Source organism: Piliocolobus tephrosceles, chromosome 1, assembly GCF_002776525.5.
Source record: "Piliocolobus tephrosceles isolate RC106 chromosome 1, ASM277652v3, whole genome shotgun sequence".
NCBI classification, from domain to species: Eukaryota; Metazoa; Chordata; class Mammalia; order Primates; family Cercopithecidae; genus Piliocolobus; species Piliocolobus tephrosceles.
Window position 1 is genome coordinate 186741038 of NC_045434.1, and position 22129 is coordinate 186763166.

The 22129-nt window shown below is 42.4% G+C and overlaps 1 protein-coding gene across 3 annotated transcripts in view; it reads right to left on the reverse strand.

Moving 5' to 3' along the window:
- Positions 1–4588: 4588 nt before the first annotated feature.
- LOC111555811 (protein argonaute-4) overlaps positions 4589–22129 on the reverse strand; it is a 54347-nt gene continuing 36806 nt past the window's right edge. Inside the window, exons 16-19 of one of the 3 annotated variants that reach the window (XR_002735653.2) lie at positions 11827–11928; positions 11061–11260; positions 7625–8954; positions 4589–6730 (exon numbers count right to left, since the gene is read on the reverse strand). Coding sequence is in view for 2 of the 3 variants with exons in the window: in XM_023232168.2 (XP_023087936.1) it covers positions 8846–8954; positions 11061–11260; positions 11827–11928 (411 nt within the window). In the remaining variant the exon portion in view is untranslated. Of the gene's footprint in view, positions 8955–11060; positions 11261–11826; positions 11929–22129 lie in introns of all 3 variants that reach the window. The other 2 variants (XM_023232168.2, XM_023232169.2) reach the window with 2 other exon arrangements.

Genomic DNA, 22129 nt, shown 5'->3' on the forward strand with positions numbered 1-22129 from the left:
TCTTCCACTTGTACATCAGATCTCATTCCCTCCAACTTCCTTCAAGTTTGCCCTCTATTGTGCGTCTTTTCTCTTTCCAGTATTTCCAGTTTGTCCCTCTTTACTGACTCCTTCCCTAGTGCGTAAATGTGCTGAATCTCTCCCATTCTGAAAAACGAATCATTTCCTACCCCAGCTAATATCAGAATTCATTATTTCCCTTTATATCCAACCTACCAACTATAGTACTACAGGTTCTTCAGATCTCTATAGTCAAGCTTCTGCCTTCTCCAGCCACAGATAATTGCTTTCACCAGGGTCACCTATAACTTCCTTGCTGCAAATTCCAATGGAAACTTTTCAGATTTTGTCTTTTTAGATCACTATTGGATAGTTAGCTACTTCCTTCTTCTTTGTAGCTTATGTATATGTGTTTCCAAGCCTTTATGTATATGATTGCATTTAATCTTTCCAACCCTGGGATATAACTACTAGTACTATCTCCATTTTATGAATAAGAAAACTTTAGTCTAAGAGAGGTTAACTTGCCCAGTGTCACACAGCTAACTCTCATATAGTCCATCCTGTACATACTTGATGAAATGCTCTTTTCCCTTGATTTCTTTTTTTTTTTTTTTTTTTTTTTTGAGATGGAGTCTCGCTATGTCGCCCAGGTTGTACTGCAGTGGCTGGATCTCAGCTCACTGCAAGCTCCACCTCCTGGGTTTATGCCATTCTCCTGCCTTAGCCTCCCAAGTAGCTAGGACTACAGGCACCCACCACCTCGCCCGGCTAGTTTTTTGTATTTTTTAGTACAGACGGGGTTTCACCGTGTTAGCCAGGATGGTCTCGATCTCCTGACCTCGTGATCCACTCATCTCGGCCTCCCAAAGTGCTGGGATTACAGGCTTGAGCCACCACGCCCAGCCTTTTCCCTTGATTTCTAAGACAACTTGTTCTCTTGTATCCATTTGTCCATGAGTTTTGTTTCTTTGTTTTGTGAGACAGTCTCCCTCTGTTGCCCAGGCTGGAGTGCAGTGGCATAATCTCGGCTCACTGCAACCTCCACCTCCTGGGTTCAAGCGATTCTCCCGCCTCAGCCTCCTGAGTAGCTGGGATTATAGGCACCTGCCACCACGCCCAGCTGATTTTTGTATTTTTAGTGGAGATGGGTTCTCACCGTGCTGGTCGGGTTGGTCGTGAACTCCTGACCTCGTGATCCGCCCACCTCGGCCTCCCAAAGTGCTGGGATTACAGGCGTGAGCCACTGTGCAGGGCCATTCATGTTTTATTTCCCTTGGACATCTCTCTTCCTCTGTCTACCCTCTAAATATTTGTGTCCCCTAGAACTCTAAGTTTTTCATCTCTTCTTGGCCTGCGTGATCTTTCTGGGCACATATTTGAATGGTTTTAATTACCACCTATGTATTTACGGCTTCCAATCTCTTTCTCCAGTCCAAAGGCACCAGCTCTCATCTCCAGCTTGTACAAAACTGAACTTACCACCTTCCTCCTTCCTAAAAATCTTCTTCTTCTCTGTTCATTCTCTCAGTGGCACTGTTTTTTACCCAGCTGCCCAAGCCAGAAACCCGAGAGCCCTTCTAATGAGTCTGCCTCCTTCCCTCACTCTATGTATCCATTTTGTCACCAAGTTCTGCGTTTTCTATTTTCTGACTACCTCATGTGTTCATTTCTTCTTTCAATGGCAGTATCACTGCTCAGATTCAAGCCTTATCATCTTTTGCTTGGCTATTGCAATAAAAATTGAACTTCTCTTTAGCAGAACTTCAGCTTCAACCTAGTCACAATACTGCTGGCAAAATTAACAGATTAGAGTCTGTTATTCCCCTGTACCTATGTGATAAACTCTAAACTCCGTGAAATGCCATTTAACTTCTGTCCTGTCCTGTCAGGACCTGGTGCCTGCCTTGTGTCCCATTCCTCCTTCATCCCTTATAATCAAAAATTACTAAGATTACTTGTAATTCAAACATATCATGATCTTTTTTTTTTAACTTCTGTCTTTCATATTTGTATTTCCTAGCACATCATAGAAACTCCAGAAATGTTTATTAAACTAAATTTATTTTCTTTCTTCTTCAATTTGCAATATAGTTGCTAGTTTTCTTCCAACCCATCTACCCCTGATTTTGTCCCTCTTCTCTTTAAAGACTTGCCACTGGCTGGGAGTGGTGGCTCGCACCTATAATCCCAGCTACTTAGAAGGCTGAGGATGGGGGATCATTTGAGGCCAGGAGTTTGAGGCCAACCTGGACAACATAGCATGATCTCATCTCTTAAAAAGAAGTCAGCCTGAGCAACAAAGTAAGACTATATCTCTACAAATTATTATTTTTTAAACTAGCTGGGGATGGTGGCACGCTCCTGTAGTCCCTGCTACTCAGGAGACTGAAGCATGAGGATCGCTTGAGCCCAGGAGTTTGAGGTTCAATGAGCTATGATATAATACCACTGCACTTCAGCCTGGACAACAGAGAAAGACCCGGTCAAAGAAAAAAAAAAAAGACTTGCCACTAGCTTCTGGAGAATAGTCAACACAGAAGAAATCAGAGGCAAGAGACAGAGAAAAAGAAACAGAGAACCAAAAGGGACACATGCCTTGTGATGGTGCTGATCAGTCTGTCATTCCCCTACTTACTGGCCACCGTCCCCCTAACAGGAGTGGGCCCACAAGCCATTCCTGACTGATGTAACACATCCCCCAGAAATTCAGGGATGGACATGAGCATGACTCAAGTGGTGGGGGGTGAGGTGGGAATAAGGCCATTTGGACATACCTGAATCATACAAAATAATGAGGTTTCTGACCGGGTGCGGTGGCTCATGTCTGTAATCCCAGCACATGGGGAGGCTGAGGTGGGCGGATCACCTGAGGTCAGGAGTTTGAGACCAGCCTGGCCAACATGGTGAAAGCCCGTCTCTACTAAAAATACAAAAATTAGCTGGGCGTGGTGGCACACACCTGTAATCCCAGCCACTTGGGAGGCTGAGACAGGAGAATCGCTTGAACCCCAGGAGGCAGAGGTTGCAGTGAGCCAAGATTTCGCCATTGTACTCCAGCCTGGGTGACACAGTGAGATTCCATCTCAATAATAGTAATAATAATAACAACAACACATTTTCTATAAAAAAGAGGGATCCTATCTCCCAAAGAAGGAGTAAGGGAAAGCATTTGACCCGGCCTATCAGTCACTTTTTATTGATATCTTTATCCCAGCAACACTGTTTTTTCTATTTTCTGACTACTCCATGGTTTCTGACTACAAAATGATTAATCAATAACAAGATCTTTCCTTTAATTTTACAAGGAAAAATTCTTGAAGCAGTATTGATACAGTGCCCACCAATGCTCTGTTGCTGGGATGAAGATATCAATAGAAAGTGACTGACAGACCCGGTGCAGTGGCTCACACCTGTAATCCCAGCATTTTGAGAGGCCAAGGTGGGAGGATGGCTTGAGCCCAGGAGTTTGAGACCAGCCTGGGCAACATGGCAAAACACCATCTCTACAAAAATACAAAAATTAGCAGGGCATGGTGATGCGCACTTCCTGTAGTTCCTGCTATTCAGCAGGCTGAGGTGGCAGGATTGCTTGAGCCTGGGAGGTCAAGGCTGCAGGGAGCTATGATTGTGCTACTGCACTCCAGCCTGGGTGACAGAGTGAGACCCTGTCTTAAAAAACTAAATAAAAAATAATTTAAAAAATAAGCCGGGCATGGTGGCTCACGCCTATAATTCCAGCACTTTGGGAGGCTGAGGCGGGCGGATCACGTGGTCAGGAGATTGAGACCATCCTGGCTAACATGGTGAAACCCCGTCTCTACTAAAAATACAAAAAATTAGCCAGGCGAGGTGGCGGGTGCCTGTAGTCTCAGCTACTCAGGAGGCTGAGGCAGGAGAATGGTGTGAACCTGGGAAGCGGAGCTTGCAGTGAGCCGAGATTGCATCACTGCGCTCCAGCCTGGGCGGCAGAGCGAGGCTCTATACTCAATAAATAAATAAATAAATAAATAAATAAATAAATAAATAAATAAAGTGATTGACAGATAGTAGGCACCCAGTGTTACTCTCGCTGCCTCTTCCTCCATCTCATGCCAAATTAGAATGAATTCTTTGAATAATTAAGTTTTTACTCTTCTGTGTTCCCAGCACCTAGGCAGAGCATGGCATGTACCCAGTTCATGATAAATGTTTGATAACTGATAAATATGGAGGAGATAGTACACAGATGGAAAAAGCAACTGCCTTCTAGTAGTTATATGCAGAACTTTCTCCTCTGGCAAACTATAAATTCCCTAAGGAATTGTCCCTGCCATGACTTAGCAAAAGGGCTTTGCTGGTGAGAATTTTTCTAAAGATGAGACTGGATAGCCCCAGGTTGGATGAATTGGAGCAGCTTCTCCTCTGGAGAAGTTAAGTCTTATAAAGTGTGTGGCCACACTGCCCTCTGGAGACTGCAGATTCTTCTCAAGCATTGCTTAAATAGATCTTCCCATTAAGAGCCATATCCACAACTCCGATCAATCTTGTAAAAGTTTTCATATGTGAAGTGTTGCTGAAAAGCTCTTCTAAAATTCTCAAATAGCAATTTCTTTTTTAAAAGTTTTATTTTAGTTTTAATTGACACATAATAATTGTATACCAAATAGCAATTTTTAAAAATAGGGAGTCCCAAGAGTTAAAAACACAAAGTTTTTTCACTGTTCTTTGTTAAATTTCTCATACAGAGGAAATTGTTTTTAAAAAGCAACCATGTATGTTGCCATTACAGTGTACTGTATACTTATTAGACAATTGACAGGAAAAACAACTTTTGGCACAAGAATGCCAATTTATTCCTTTTTTGGACACATAAACACAAAATATCCCTGCAGGCCAAAAAAAATTGCAAAATTTAAACGACCATCATCTTATCTCAACATGAGGATACAACCCCTCCCTTAATAGTTTAGAAAGTACCTCGTATTGCTAGAGACATACATCCAGTCCAAATTTAATAAAATACATTTTAAAACATTACAGGTCTAATAATATAGAAACAAAAATCACACCATTAGTCAAATGAACAAATACAAACATTTTCAGCCACTAGACATAGAAAGAGCATGAATATGTCAATAGCAAGGCATAAGAAAATGGTTAATCAATAATAAGATCTTTCCTTTAATTTTACAAGGAAAACTTCTTGGAGTTGAAACAGTATTGATACAATGCCCTCAGCCTCCACTTTCTTAAAATGAAAGCAGAGCTACCACCTTGCTATTGAGCAAGAAAATATTACAGCACATTCACAAAAGGTCGTTAGGACAGGGTGGAGAGGGTGAGCCTTATTAAACAGTGGATTATATTTTCCCACTCTAAGGGTAGGCAGCTTTGCCAGGTAGGTAAGCTCTGATAGAGGCTGGGCACCAGATCCTAAAACACAGACCATATAGAACATGTCTGCTTGAAAATCATCACCTTTGGAAGCAGCAAATAGAATTTACAGTAAGAATGAATATGTTCTGCTGCCCAGAACGCTGGCTGCATTAAGCCAGCTAATTCACTTTATAAGCCATTCAGGATTCAACAGCTAACACCACCACCACCAAAACATAATCGGTTCAACATTTGGGTCATCACCACTCTCTTAATGTCCCCATTTTTTTTTTTTTTTTGAGATGGAGTTTCGCTCTTGTTGCCCAGGCTGGAGTAATAGCTCACTGCACCGTCCACCTCCTGGGTTCAAGCGATTCTCCTGCCTCACCAGGCCCAGCTAATTTTTTGTATTTTTAGTAGAGATGGGGTTTCACCATGTTGGTCAGGCTGGTCTTGAACTCCCAACCTCAGGTGATCCACCCACCTCGGCCTCCCAAAGTGCTGGAATTATAGGCGTGAGCCACCGCGCCCGGCCAATGTCCCCACTTCTTATCCCCAAATTATTATTCTTTAGCATTGCTACATTTAAATCTTTCACACCACATGACAGTGCCTAAACAGGCTGCATTTAAAAAACAAAAACCAAACCAAACCAAACAGCCTAAAACTACTTCTAGAGAATGCACACCTCCCATTGATTGACACATGCGTAACGACTCAGTCAGTCCCAAGGGGGTTACCTATTGAAATTGTCAAGCCGAGTTAAAGTAAAACCATGCATTCAGACTTGCTCGCAATCATATTGCTGCAACTCTGGTTCTGCAGTGATTAGCTCATCAAGATTCACCCCTCAGCAAGTTTTTGCCAATAATCCCAGTTCTTCCAAATTTCTTTCCTTTTGTCCAAAATGACAGCATTGCACCTTTAGTGGTACTATTTTCTATAAAAATAGGCCTCCCGGCTTTTCTTCCACCACCACACTGATATACCCCAGCGTGCCAGGACTGACTGAGGTCTTACAAGCTGTATTGTTCGAGGTCGAGCGTAGAGCAAGACAAGCTAATCAGGGATTTTGGAACATGGCCTTGCTCCCTGCTCCATACATGCCAGGAGATGGTGAGAAGTGACGCTTCTTCTGTGCATTATTAATAAGCAAGCCCGAGGCACTCAAGTGCAGGTGTGATGCCCGCTGGCCGCCAGCCAGCCACCAATAGTTCTTCACATCTTGGATTCCTGCGAGTCCTCCTTCTCCTAAAAAAGCTTCCGTTTTTTCCTCCTCTTGGGTCCAGAGTGGCCATGCTGAAGGGTATTCTCTGTGCTCTCCCTGAACAAGTGTGAATAAAAGCAGCAGCCAGCCCCTCACAAACATGTCCTGATTTGTATTATCCAAGTGAGGTATTTGCAAAAAAAAAAAAAAAAAAAAAAAAAAGGAAAATTTTAAGAAATTAACATCTGCCATCTCTTCACTCCTGGCTACGTTGTGCTTCAGTTACAGAACTTGCTTTTCATCCCACTATCTGCAGGGATTAAGGACGTCTGCACTTATCTTAATGAGCAACAGGCCTCATCGACATTATAAAACTCTCTCTCAGAGACCAGGCTCATCAGCAAACACAGGTGGCGCCATTGATCAACAGCACATGGAAATGTAAACTTCAATGTATTTACAAGTTTATTTAAATGACTGAAGAAAAACAGTGCTTTATATTGCTGGGATTTTGAGAAGGCTAGTTTATGAGATTTGAAACGTCTCATGAGTTCTAGCAAACACCCTTCACCATCATTTCCCCACCAGCAGTTTCCAGGCAGTGGAGGCAAAATTGTTTTTACCCCATTGTGTCTATCTCTTTCCCTAGCGCCTTCCTCAGCCATATGGAGTGTGGCTCCAGGCCTTTTATCCCCTTTTCCATCCCTCACTCATGATGTCCCGGATAGAGAATTACAAGTCAGTAAACTCTGGGCTGGGAAACACTGGCTGGAGCTACCAAGACACTATGTAACTGTTGTCCATTCACAAAGTATTATCTACACTACATACAGAATACATTTTCCCCTACATTTTAACTGATGCTCGCTTTAGAGCAACTCCCTTTGTTGGGACAAGAAAGGAATCCCATCTCCCTGTGAGTGGAATTCAGAATCTATTAAGAAAAATCAACCTTTTCCACACAGTTTTAGTTTAATAAAAGGAAGGAAAACCCACCAAGTACATTTCAGGTCGAAAGAGAAGCAAAAAATTTATACTGCAAGTAGTCGTGTGAGTTACCTTGATTCCCAGGAAAAGAAATTTTAAATGCTGGTACATTTTTGCAAGTTGCAGCATCACTCAATGTACCTTAAGGACTGGCAAAGCCTTTCCAATAAGGAAGCATCCTGGTTCTAGCTTATTTTAAAACAAAGTGACAGGACACCAACTGTGAATATAAAACAGGTAAAAATAATTCTTTAAAAAGGCATGGAAATATATGTCTTTTCTGATTGGTTTCAGAAATTGCCAGATTATGATATATAAGAAATAGCTGATAAAATCATACCGAAGTCTCATCTAGAAAACTACATTGTTGGGGAAGGAAGAGGAGAGACTTTAAAAAATGTTTATTGCCAAAGTTAAGTTTCTATGAGAAAAGTTTAAAAATCATTTAGATCTAACAAACCACACAGCAGCATAAAATGGGCACTTTTGAAAACTTGGAAAAATACTAAAAGCATTTTTTTTTTCAAATAGGGGGAAACATGAGTACTTTTATCATGGCAGTGTTATCTCTGTCACTGTGACATGCATTACATCTGTTTATGTCACACATTCACAAAAGTCGACCAAATAAGAGAACTGCCTGTTTGAATCTGCAGCCAAATATAGTGCAAATTGCCTGGCAGCGTGTACTTGCACCAGCACAAGTCTGCAGAGATCAATAAGATAAAGTAATAAACCTAATAAAACTCTGTAACAAACTTTCAAAAATTAATGCTCATTAAAGGCATTTACAGTGGCAAAGTCAGAAATCTTCATTAAAAAGTCTATGGACCCACACAATTAAATAGTTACACTGAACTGAAGTAGATTGTTTGGTTTTTCTCTCCCACTTATGCATACACCCCACTCAATGACTACAGAAAAAAGGAATAATCTTCTTTTCTAAGACTAGAGGGATGCGGTGAACACCACAGCTAGCAAAATATTCCATAGAAACCCTTCTTGTAAAGTCCTTTAGAAAGTTCAGGCTGATCAGCCTTTGCACATTGAGGTAAAAATTCAGTCCAGTGCATCAGAAAAGATAATCTATGAGTATCTATTACTTTTAAAAAATGGCTCAATTTTGTTGACGCATCAGACAGTGCTGCGAAGTATAGATTCAGTGCAACTATTCCAAGCTGCTGGTAGAAGACCACCTGAAGTCAACTTGGCTCGATCTAGAGGCGGTAGGCATTTGAAACATTTTGAGGCTGCATGGGGTGCCAAATTGGTTGAGTTCTTTTTCTGAGACTCTCAGGCAAAATACATCGTGTGCTGGGTATCATGGTGAATTTGCACAGCCTTAGCCAAGGCCTGAGGATCCCGGCCGTTGCTCTGTCCTGACACATGACTGCCTTCCGCACTGTAAAGAGAATAAAAAACAAAACAAAACAAAGCAAAACAAACAAAGAAACAAACAAAAAACCAACAACAACAACAACAACAACAAAAAAAAACAGGTATAACAGAAGATCACTTCAAACTTCACACATTTCAAATAGCACAAACCGTACTAGATTCTAGAATATCTTAGGCTTAAGCTTTAGCTTCTTGAATAATTTGTTATGGTCCTCTAAACATCAGTTGGCACAACTGAACTTCTTTAATGGACTGCTGCAAGAATTAAATAATATAATGTCTGCAAAGACACAATCCTTAACAGTATCCATATAAAGATTTCTACTGCCCATTATGTCTGGCTAATTTCTTTAGGCTTCAGTCAAATGTCATTTTTCCCCACAGAAATCTTCTTTGACTTTAAGGTCCAGGTCAGAGCCACCTGGAACATGCTTTCACAGAATCCTATATTTTTCTTTCATGGTACTAAACACAATTGAAATTAAATTATTACTTGGGTAATTATTTATTTTCCCACTGGGATATAAACTCCAAGAAAGCAGCAACTTTGTCCACCTTGCTCACCCCTGTATCCTTGGTGTCTAGCACATAATACCACAAAGTCTCAATAAACCATTAGTTGAAGGAGATTCCCAGCAAATGCTATTGTGCCACCAGTCTCTTCTTTTCTTCCCCTCACTAACTGTATAACCTTGGAAACATAATAACTCCTCTGAACTTTAGTCTTTCGGAGTAACAACAACAACTTCTAAACATACTACTTAAGGATACCATGTGATATAAAGGGCTTGACAAGCTGTAAATCCCCATTCCTCTTCTGACTTTCTCTTTAAGTGATTATTATCCTTATCATCTAGGCTCAAAATCTTAGCCATCTTTTACTTCACCCTTTCCTCTGACACGCATATCCAATTAACTGTTAAGTCCTGTCTATTCTATCCTAGGAACAGCATTTTACATTTAACAAACAGTCTTGTTCTAACATACTTTTGCAGCCTCATACCTGCTTGTTCCCCTTTACTATCCTCCAGCCAAAGAAAATTTGCTACTGTACAAACATGTCACTTGCTTTCTCTCCTTGTGTCCATTGTTCCCTCTGCCCTGAAAATTCTTTTCTCTTTTTTGTAGAGCCAAATTCGACCCATCCAGCTATGAAATCTTCTCTAAAAGCCTCTCCTCTGGTGTCCCATTGCACTTTTATCTGTACTGACTTGGGCTACTTGTCAGTTGTATATTTGCTATATTGTCTCCCGTACTGAAACATAAAATCCCTGTGGACAAGAAATACGTCTTACTCATCTTAGTATTTCTAGCACCTAGTACAGTACTGGGCACACAGTCAATACCTAATAAATATGCCGAATAAATGAAAGCACATTACAGAATGGAAGGTACAAAGGCACAGCTGGACATGTTCCATAATAGTGTATTTTCAACCCTTACAGAAATAGACTTGCAGTGGAATGTCTACTATTTAGCAGCTGAATTCAGACTTGGGGAAGAGCCCAGAAACTGCTACACTTCACAGATGGTCATTCGGAAAAGAAAATTAATGCAGAGAGCTTGTTTAACTATTTAATAGAAGCTCAGGAATAGGTCAAAATATCAGATTCTCTTATTCTCCCAAGATGCCTACTTGAGAGTGAGAATGGTCTGTGCCCCCACTCTCACATACACATCCAGGTTCACTCTGGGGTATTTTTCCAGAATGTACCAAAAGCAAAGGGAACTGGTCAGGCCTCCTCACTTGCATGAAGTGGAATCCACAGCCTTGTGACTGCTTTGACCGGAGCCAGGGTACTGTGTTAACCACTTTTTGAGGCTACTTAGGACCTGAGCAGAACTGAAATGCATTTGGCTCCATGGGAGAACCACAAGCAGCTCCAGATTAAACTCCTTTAGAGATACAATGCAAGTATAAACAAGCCTGAGCACTTCTTGGACCAAAAGTCACATTACAAGCTCTCAGAGGCACATGCAACTTTATATGCTCCTTACAATTTAAACCCTGAGAGAAAGTTTAAATTTTTAAAAGAGTTTTCTATCGTAGCTCATTTTTTTAACATGCTACTAAAATATAAAGAGACTTTATTGTGCCTAAGAAACTTGCCTGTCATGATCTTTATCCACCAGATGATACCTTGCCCTAAATGCTACAAGCCGGGCATAATATGCAGGGGCTGGAATAGAGACTGAGCGAGTGCACCTCACATAGGTGTGACACAGCTGGTAAGTCAGGAGCTGGAGTTCATCTGCAGTGAAGCAGTTGTCATCCCACAAGACCTGGTAATGTGAGGGACGGCTAGTTCCCTGGGGAGAGAGTTTTATGATTAATTTCTTGTTGTTGTTGTTGTTTGAGATGGAGTCTCACTGTCACCTAGGCTGGAGTGCAGTGGCACGATCTTGGTTCACTGAAACCTCCGCCTCTGGAGTTCAAACGATTCTCCTGCCTCAGCCTCCCAAGTAGCTGGGACTATAGGGGCACGCCACCATGCCCAGCTAATTTTTGTATTTTTTAGTACAGACAGGGTTTTGCCACATTGGTCAGGCTGGTCTCAAACTCCTGACCTCAGGTGATCTGCCCACTTCGGCCACCCAAAGTGCTTGGATTACAAGCGTGAGCCACCGTGCCTGGCCTGATTGTGTTTCTGACATGACACGAGAGGAGAAAATAATTGAAACCTACTCCTTAAACTCAGAAATACTTCTGCCTAGCACACCTACAAGCAGATACCTAGACCAAAAGATGACAATTCTAGGATATAAGCATTAACAAAGTTAGGCATGGTGTTAAATAACAAGTCCACTCAAGCTAGTTGCTGAATTTGCAAACATCTCCCTATCAAGTCAAAGATCTGAAGCAGCTTCCAAATTACCTGAATTCCTGCATGACTACAGAGGTAAAAGTCAAACTCAGATGGATGTGTGATGGTACTATCCACTGTAGTGCCTGCTGGTACATTGCCACTTTTCCCTACCTACAAAAAACAAAAAAAGTAATTAGTCATCAAAGTGCCAAACTGGGCTCAGAACATTTTTTTCTTTTGTGTGTGTGTGTTTTTTTTTTTTTTTTTTTTTTTTTTGAGACGGAGTCCCGCTCTGTCGCCCAGGCTGGAGTGTAGTGGCCGGATCTCAGCTCACTGCAAGCTCTGCCTCCCGGGTTTACGCCATTCTCCTGCCTCAGCCTCCCCAGCAGCTGGGACCACAGGCGCCTGCCACCTCGCCCGGCTAGCTTTTTGTATTTTTTAGTAGAAATAGGGTTTCACCGTGTTAGCCAGGATGGTCTCGATCTCCTGACTTCGCGATCTGCCCGTCTCGGCCTCCCAAAGTGCTGGGATTACAGGCTTGAGCCACTGCGCCCGGCCTTCTTTTGTGTGTTAATTGGAAGCAACCTGGTAAATGTCTCTTAAATTAAGTCTTGAAAATCACTTTCATTCAAGATATTGAATCCTCTGTAACTTTCCCTTAGCCCAACCATTTTAACCTATACTATTTTCACAAACAAATATGTTCCAGGATCTCTTCAGGAGGATACAGACAAAAAATATTTTACCTGTGGCTTTGGGCTACAACATTATTATATATTTACAGATGACACAGTGGTATGTTCATAGAGGGGAAAAAACATTTAACATTTAAGATAGATAAACTTTCTGAGAAAAAAAGTTTTATTCCTTTCTTAGAGTAAAAAAAATTCACAATTTTCAGTAAAAGTAAGATTAAGGAATCTTTAAATTGGTTTACCAGGTTCAACATAACTAATACTTTTTTTTTTTTTGAGACGGTCTCACTCTGTCACCCAGGCTGGAGTGCACTGGCAGGATCATAGCTCACTGCAGCCTTGGATTCCTGGACTCAAGGAATCCTTTCACCTCAGCCTCCTGAGTAGCTGGGGTTATAGGCACACATGCCATCACGTCTGGCTAATTTTTTTGTTTTTTGAGAGATGGGGTCTAATTTTGTTGCCCAGGCTGGACTCAAACTCCTGGGCTCAAGCAATTCTCCCACCTTGGCCTCCCAAAGTGCTAGGACTACAGGTGTGAGCCACCACACCTGGCAATAGCAAATACTTTAATAACAATAATAATAAAAAGTCACTGGCAAATGGTTATCAGGAAGAAAGCACTGAAATGGGAACTAAAAAACCAGTTTCAGATCTAGGCCTAGGCTTGCAACTATATACCTTGAACAAAGCTTATTATCTTTACACCTCAATCTTTTTTTTTTTTTTTTTGAGACAGAGTCTCGCTCTCTTGCCCGGGCTGGAGTGCAGTGGCCGGATCTCAGCTCACTGCAAGCTCCGCCTCCCGGGTTTACGCCATTCTCCTGCCTCAGCCTCCCGAGTAGCTGGGACTACAGGCGCCCACCACCTCGCCTGGCTAGTTTTTTGTATTTTTTTTAGCAGAGACGGGGTTTCACCGTGTTAGCCAGGATGGTCTCAATCTCCTGACCTCGTCATCCGCCCGTCTCGGCCTCCCAAAGTGCTGGGATTACAGGCTTGAGCCACCGCGCCCGGCCTTTTACACCTCAATCTAATCATCTATAAAATTAGGTGATATTCTCTTATCCTTTTAAAATTCCAAGCAAAAACCCTACAGACAAGATTGAAAATCAAATTTCTAGGAAGGCAAGAGGGGAACTTCAGAAATGGATTACAAGGGAAGGAATTAAATCTTGTTATTTGGTCACCCTCTTCTGCTGTACAGCAGGCTCAGTATGAACACGTTTATTTAGCATACAGGCACAAATGTGATGGGAGTTTATTTGGCTCCATTTTAACTATTGTTACCTTCAGCTAAAGATCGTACACCTATGCATACATAACTCTATGAGTATAGAAAAATCCCCTTCCATCAAATGTATATGTGATCTTGGGTTCCTAGCTGGATCAGAAGAAATCTAATTGAGTTATATTGGTTCTAGCATTTTTTTTTCCCCAAAGTGTGTTCTTTAGGAATATTAGTTTTGCAGGATGTGTTTAGGTAGTTTATGGTGGAACAAACCTGAGAAATATAGGGTCAAATTAAAGTTAAAAATATTTTTCTACTGTATGACTTCTCAAAACCTTTATTTAGTCATGTATAATCTTTAAGAGGGATATAGAGTATATAGCATTTTCTAAATTTATTTTACCCTTAAAAAAAATAAAAAAACTCTCTGGTTCTACACATGACAGCCTGAAGAGGTGATGCCTTGGAGAAAAGAGAATCCAGGCCTTTTCAATTCACCAGTTATTGCTTGAGCACCCATGTGACTGCTAGGCTCTGCAGCAGATGTTGGGGATGACAGCCAGGGGCATCAAGAGAACTAATCAACTTGCCTTCCTGACTTCATGAAAAGTGTATACAATAAACTGTAACACAATGTGATACGGGCATATGGGAGCCATTGGGAAAAGGTGATGAAGAGGAAATAGGTGAGGCATGCCTTATAAGATAAATAGGAGCTGAAAAGGGAAGTTGGGTAAAAAAACAGGAAACACTCCAAATACCCCTAAACTCAAAAATGGATAAGCAAACTATGGCTCATCCATATTATGAAATACTACTCAACAATAAAAAGCGGCAAATTACTGATATATACACAACTTGGATGAATCTCAAATGCCAGACTCAAAGGCTATGATTCTATTTATATGATGTGCTGGAAAAAGCAAAACTGTAGGAACAGAATACATATCAGTGGTTGCCAGGGGCTGGAAGTGAAGGAGAAAGGTTAACTACAAAAGGACACATGAGAATTTTTTGGTATGACAGAATGATTATACAGTCAGCCCTTGGTATCCACAGTTCCGCATTCAGGAATTCAACCAACTGTGGATATTCTTTAAAAAGGTTTGGACAGGCGGCCGGGCGTGGTGGCTCAAGCCTGTAATCCCAGCACTTTGGGAGGCCGAGACGGGCGGATCACGGGGTCAGGAGATCGAGACCATCCTGGCTAACACGGTGAAACCCCGTCTCTACTAAAAAATACAAAAAGCTAGCCGGGCGAGGTGGCTGGCGCCTGTAGTCCCAGCTACTCGGGAGGCTGAGGCAGGAGAATGGCGTAAACCCGGGTGGCGGAGCTTGCAGTGAGCTGAGATCCAGCCACTGCACTCCGTCTCGGGCGACAGAGTGAGACTCAGTCTCAAAAAAAAAAAAAAAAAAGGTTTGGACAGGCTGGGTGCGGTGGCTCACGCCTGTAATCCCAGCACTTTGGGAGGCCAAGGCGGGCGGATCATGAGGTCAGGAGATCGAGACCATCTTGGCTAACACGGTGAAACCCCGTCTCTTCTAAAAAAAATACAAAAAAAAACTAGCCGGGCATGGTGGCGGGCACCTGTAGTCCCAGCTACTCGGGAGGCTGAGGCAGAAAATGGCATGAGCCCGGGAGGCGGAGGTTGCAGTGAGCCGAGATCGCGCCACTGCACTCCAGCCTGGGCGACACAGCGAGACTCCGTCTCAAAAAAAAAAAAAAAAAAGGTTTGGTTATGCTAATTATACCCTGATTTGATCACTATACATTATTTGTATAAAAACTCACTATGTAACCCATAAATGTGTACAATTATTATGTCAATTAAAAAATAAATAAAAATATAAATTTTAAAGACCTGACACAAATACAGAAAATTGTTAACATGTTTAAAATTTTAATTTTAATGTGAAAAAAATTAAAAACAATAAAACATAGCATTTACACTGTATTCAGTACTAAAGCAACCTAGAAAAATATTTAAAATAATTCAACAGTAAAAACTTATACACATTTTAAAATATAGTATAACAACTATTTAAGCCTTTACATTGTATTAGGTACTGTAAGTAATCTAGAGATCTTTTAAAGCAAGCTTGTCCAACCCGCAGCCCATGGGCTGCATGCAACCCAGGACGGCTTTGAATATGGCCCAATCCAAATTCGTAAACTTGGGCCAGGAGCAGTGGCTTTCATGCCTGTAATCCCAGCACTTTGGGAGGCCAAGGAGGGCGGATTACTTGAGGTCAGGAGTTCAAGACCAGCCTGGCCAACATGGAGAAACTATCTTTACTAAAAATCCCAAAATTAGCTGGGCATGGTGGCGTGTGCCTGTAATCGCAGTTACTCGGGAGGCTGAGGCAGGAGAATCACTTGAACCTGGGAGGCAGAGGTTGCAGTGAGGCAAGATTGAGCCATTGCACTCCAGCCTAGGCAACAGAGTGAGACTCAGTCTCAAAAAAAAAAAAACAAAAAAAAATTTATAAACTTTCTTAAAATATTATGAGATTTGTTTGTGATTTTTTTTTTTTTTTTAGCCCATCAGCTATGGTTAGTGTATTTTATGTGTGACCCAAGACAATTCTTCTTCCAGTGTGGTCCAAGGAAGCCAAAAGATGGGACACCCCTGTTTTAAAATACATGGGAGGATGTGCATAGGTTATGTATAATTACTATACCATTCTTGTTTTTTGAGATGGAGTCTTGCTATGTTGCCGAGACTTTTCTCAAACTCCTGGGCTCAAGTGATCCTATTGTCTCAGCTTTCTAATAGCTGGGACTACAGGTATACACCACTACACCTAGCTAACTGTATCATTTTATATCAGGGACTTGAGCATATGTGGATTTTGGTATCTGTAGGAGGTCCTGGAACCAATTCCCCATGGATTCTGAGGGATGACTGTATATTTTTATTGTGGTGATGGCTACAGAACTGTATGCATTTGTCAAAACTAGGGTCAGGCATGGTGGCTTATGCCTGTAATGCCAACACTTTGGGAGGCTGAGGCAGGAGGATCACTTGAGTCCAGGAGCTCAACACCAAACTGGCGAACAAAGTTAGACCCTGTCCCTTAATATATATATATATATATATATATTTTTTTTTTTAATTAGCCAAGTGTGGTGGCACTGGCCTCTAGTCACAGCTACTCAGGAGACTGAGATGGGAGGATCACTTGAACCTAGGAGGCCGAGGCTGCAATGAGCCATGATTATATACATCATTGCACTCCAGCCTAGGTGACAGGGCAAGACCATCTCAAAAAAATGAAAAACAACAACAAAAAGCTTACGTATGCACTCAACTAAAACTAGACACTAAAAAATTAGGGTGTATTTTACTGTATCTATATTATACCTTAATAAAAATAATGAAGACAGTGGATGGAATGGATGCACTCGTTCAGGGATAACTATGTACAGTGGATATGGGAAATGGAAGATGTATAAGGTTATGCTGAAAGACAAAATGAAAATGTTGTTTTGGCCATCTTGGGAAAACACTAACCACCACAGGAAAGCATTTGGTAAGCAATGGGGAATACCTGAAGATTTCTGAGCAGTGGCATGGCACAATAAGATCTATGTTTTCACAGCAGGGTAGAGGATGCATTTGTGAAGAAAGAATGGAGACAGGGAGACTGTTAGAAGTCTCCTGCAATAAAACAGTTCTGCCTAGAGTGGCAGGAACATACAAGAGGAAGAACTGAGACAAGAGAGATTTCAGAGCAGAACACAGGGGACTATTTTCTTTATCTTTCTTTTCTTTTTTTTTTTGAGACAGAGTCTTGCTCTGTCACTCAGGCTGGAGTGCAATGGTACAATCTCGGCTCACTGCAACCTCCACCTCCCAGGTTCAACCGATTCTCCTGCCTCATCCTCCTGAGTAGCTGGGATTACAGGTGCGTGCTACCACGCCCGGCTAATTTTTGTATTTTTAGTAGAGGCGGGGTTTTACCATGTTGGCCAGGTTGGTCTCGAACTCCTGACCTCAGGTGATCCACCCGCCTTGGCCTCCCAAAGTGCTGGGATCACAGGCGTGCACCACCGTGCCTGGCCTTTTAAAATTTTTTTCTTTTTTTAAGACAGAGTTTCACTCTTGTTGCCCAAGCTGGAGTGCAGTTGCACAAACTCCTGACCTCAGGTGATTCACCCGTCTTGGCCTCCCAAAGTGCCGGGATTACAGGCGTGAGCCACCACACCTGGCCCACAGAGGACTATTTTCTTTTCTTTTTTTTTTTTTGAGACGGAGTCTCGCTCCATCGCCCAGGCTGGAGTGCAGTGGCCGGATCTCGGCTCACTGCAAGCTCCGCCTCCGGGGTTTACGCCATTCTCCTGCCTCAGCTTCCCAAGTAGCTGGGACTACAGGTGCCCACTACCTCGCCTGACTAGTTTGTATTTTTTTTAGTAGAGACGGGGTTTCACTGTGTTAGCCAGGATGGTCTCGATCTCCTGACCTCGTGATCCGCCCGTCTCGGCCTCCCAAAGTGCTGGGATTATAGGCTTGAGCCACCGCGCCCGGCCTAGAGGACTATTTTCTAAATGCGTATGTAGGGACTGGAAATGGGGAAAAGAATTTAGAGACAACTCTGAAGTTTCTAGCTTGGCTGACTTAATATACAGTGATGCCAAGTAATACAATAAAAGGAAAATCGGGGAGGAATAGGTTTTGGATGGGGATAAAACAATAAATAGAAGGTTTAGACATGCTTTGCTTGAAATGCCTGTGGTAGATTGTATTATTGGTGCCAAATATTCCCATGCCCCTGCCTGGGGCAGGATTATACATCCACACCCAATTATCTCAGGAGTGACTTTCTTTGGCTGATAAAATGTGGCCTGAAATGTGTTACTTCTGGGCCAGCACATGGCTTGTCACGTATCTTTTTTCCTCTCTGCCAGGATGACTGGCAATGTTCCAGATAGATGCTTCTTTGTCAGCCTAGGTTCCAAAGGGAGGACAGCAGGGTCACAGCTGCAGCAGAGCCACAATTAAGGTGTAATGTGACCATGAAACAAGTCTTTGTAAGCCCCTAAGATTTGGGTTTTTGTTGTTGGCCTATCTTGACTGATGCAGTGCCCGTAAAGAATCTAAGCAAATATGTCTGGTCGATAACTGGGAGTACAGACCAAGAGCTGAATAGAGTAGATTGGGGCTGGAAATACAGATTTAGGAATCGATAAGCAAGGGAATTAGCCCAGAAAAGTGGATGACACTATAGAGAGGGCTGAAATTGAGAAGGGAAGAGTGAGAAGTATGAAATGCCGGGAAATATCAGTGTTTAATGGACAGAAGGAGAAAGAGGAATCAAAAAAGTCTGATTACAGGCCGGGTGCAGTGGCTCACATCTGTAATCCCAGCACTTTGGGAGGCCGAGGTGGGTGAATTACCTGAGGTCAGGAGTTCAAGACCAGTCTGGCCAACATAGTGAAATCCCATCTCCACGACAAATACAAAAATTAGCTGGGCATGGTGGTGCGTGCCTGTAATCCCAACTACTCGGTAAGCTGAGGCAGGAGAATCATTTGAACCCGGGAGGCAGAGGTTGCAGTGAGCCGAGATTGTGACAGAGTGAAACTCCATCTCAAAAAAAAAATGTCTGATTACAGAGGTGGGTAGTAAGGCTGGAAAGTCATTTTGCTAAGGCCAAATAAGGCAATCATTGTCTTAAGTGCTACAAAGAAGTCAGTGTGGGAATCTGACAAAGTATCCCTAGATTTGAAATGAGCAAGTCATTGAGACAACAACTTCAATGGCGTCACTGAAATTGAAGTCAGGCTACAGAAAAAAGTATGATGTACAAATAGAAAGTACAGATAGAAAGTCAAGTGATTGTTTTTCTCAAAGTTTAGTCATGAAAGGAAGAAAAGATAAGGTAGCAGTGAGACTGAGGGAGAAGCAGGGTGAGGTGAACTTAGGAGGATTTAAGCCACCTTTAGAGGGCGAGAAGGAGGCAACAGAACACGAAAGAGTGAAGTTTTGAAAAATAATGTGTAATTAACCAAGTAAGGCTCTAGAGAAGTCAGGAGGGATTAGGATTGAAAGCATAGGATGGGGGAAAGAAAGCATAGGTGGAGAGATACAAGGAAGGAGATAAGAAAATACAAGATGTAACTGAGTTTGAAAGTAGAGGAGAGGCAGCTGAGAAAATTCTTGCCTTTTAGATCTTGTTTTTGGAGGGAAATAGACAATAGGACTTTGTTGGCAATAGAGTCATTATGAATGGGGTAGGGGACTTGAGAAGAGTATAAAGGTGTGGAACAGATGCTATGGGGAATAGGGTAAATGAAAAAACAGCAGCATCCAAGGCCTGGCTGAGATTTGCTCTCATTAATTTGTAATATGGTTCTTAATTAAACAGATACTTTTGGCCAGGTGTGGTGGCTCACGCCTGTAATCCTAGCACTTTTGAGAGGCTGAGGTGAGCTGATCACTTGAGCCCAAGAGTTCAAGATCAGCCTGGACAATGTGGCAAAACCCCATCTCTACAAAAACTACAAAAAAATTAGCCGAGAGTGATGGTGAGTGAGTGCCTGTAGTCCCAGCTACTTGGGAGGCTGAGGTAGGAGGATCACCTGAGCCTGGGGGTGTCTAGGCTGCCATGAGCCGTAATCATGCCACTGCACTCCACCCTGGGTGACAGAGTGAGACCCTGTCTCAAAAATATAAAATAAAATAAAAATCACCACTTTTCCCCCAGCAATTTCTGTCAGCCTAAGGGTAGAGGCAAAATAAATGGGCAAGTGGATTGGCAAGAGGCATGCTTAGAGAATTGAAGATATTAGTAAATGTCAGGGTGCAAAGTAGACCAAGAAATGGGACTGTCAATTTTGAAAGGTTTAAAGAACAAGATTATGAGATAGCTTAATAATAGCTTAATAGATAGTTTAGGAAGACAAGCCTAAAGAAGATCTTAAATCTACATGAATAACAAATTGACAGACAGGTGGAGAGATGACAACAGTTAAGGAGAAGGTGGCAGGAGGTTTTATGCCCAAAGGTTAGGCAAGAGTTCAAAGAATTTGTATTAGCAAAGTCTAAGAAGTACTTTTTTTTTTCTTTTTTACACAGCATATCTTTTTATTTATTTATTTTATTTGACATGTGCTGGTCTACTTTTTATTTAAATTTTTATATATTTTGGGGGTACAGATACAGATTTCTTATATGTGTATGTTACAGAGAGGTAAAGTCTGGTAAGAAGTAATATTAACTTATGGTTTCAGCAATTTAAAGACAGCCCTTTTAATTTAAGACAGTTCTTTTAATCTAAGCTGGTTGGATCTACGGCCCAATGAGAAAACCACCTTGATTTAGAAAACAAAAAGAAACAGGTCAGGCTAGGCATGGTGGCTCACACCTGTAATCCCAGCACTTTGGGAGGCCGAGACAGATAGATCACCTGAGGTCAGGAGTTCAAGACCGGACTGGCCAACATGGTGAAACCCCATCTCTACGAAATGTACAAAAATTAGCTGGGCATGGTGGTGGGCGCCTGTAATCCCAGCTACTCAGGAGACTAAGGCAGGAGAATCACTTGAAACCCGGGAGACAGAGGTTGCAGTGAGCCAAGGTTGTGCTAATGCATTGCAACCTGGGTGACAAGAGCAAAACTCTGTCTCAAAAAAAAAAAAGAAAAGAAAAGAGGCCAGGCGCGGTGGCTCAAGCCTGTAATCCCAGCACTTTGGGAGGCCGAGACAGGCAGATCACAAGGTCAGGAGATCGAGACCATCCTGGCTAACACGGTGAAACCCCGTCTCTACTAAAAAAATACAAAAAAACTAGCCGAGCGAGGTGGCGGATGCCTGTAGTCCCAGCTACTCGGGAGGCTGAGGTAGGAGAATGGCGCAAACCTGGGAGGCGGAACTTGCAGTGAGCCGAGATCCGGCCACTGCACTCCAGCCTGGGCGACAGAGCGAGACTCCGTCTCAAAAAAAAAAAAAAAGAAAAGAAAAAAGAAACAGTTCATCCTAGGATTAGAGACAAAAAAACTAGAGGGTACTAGAAAATAATGGGAGTGGCAAATAAGATTACATGATTAGGCAACAGAAAGACCTGGTCTTCCTAGGGGTGGATGAAAGAAGGCCTGGACAAGATGAAGCAAAGTCATTAAAAAATATCAAAGAAGTGGCCGGGCGCGGTGGCTCAAGCCTGTAATCCCAGCACTTTGGGAGGCCGAGACAGGTGGATCAAGAGGTCAGGAGATCGAGACCATCCTGGCTAACACAGTGAAACCCAGTCTCTACTAAAAAATACAAAAAAAAAAAAAAAAACTAGCCGGGCGTGCTGGCGGGCGCCTGTAGTCCCAGCTACTCGGGAGGCTGAGGCAGGAGAATGGCGTAAACCCGGGAGGCGGAGCTTGCAGTGAGCTGAGATCGGCCACAGCACTCCAGTCTGGGTGACAGAGCGAGACTCCGTCTCAAAAAAAAAAAAAAAAAAAA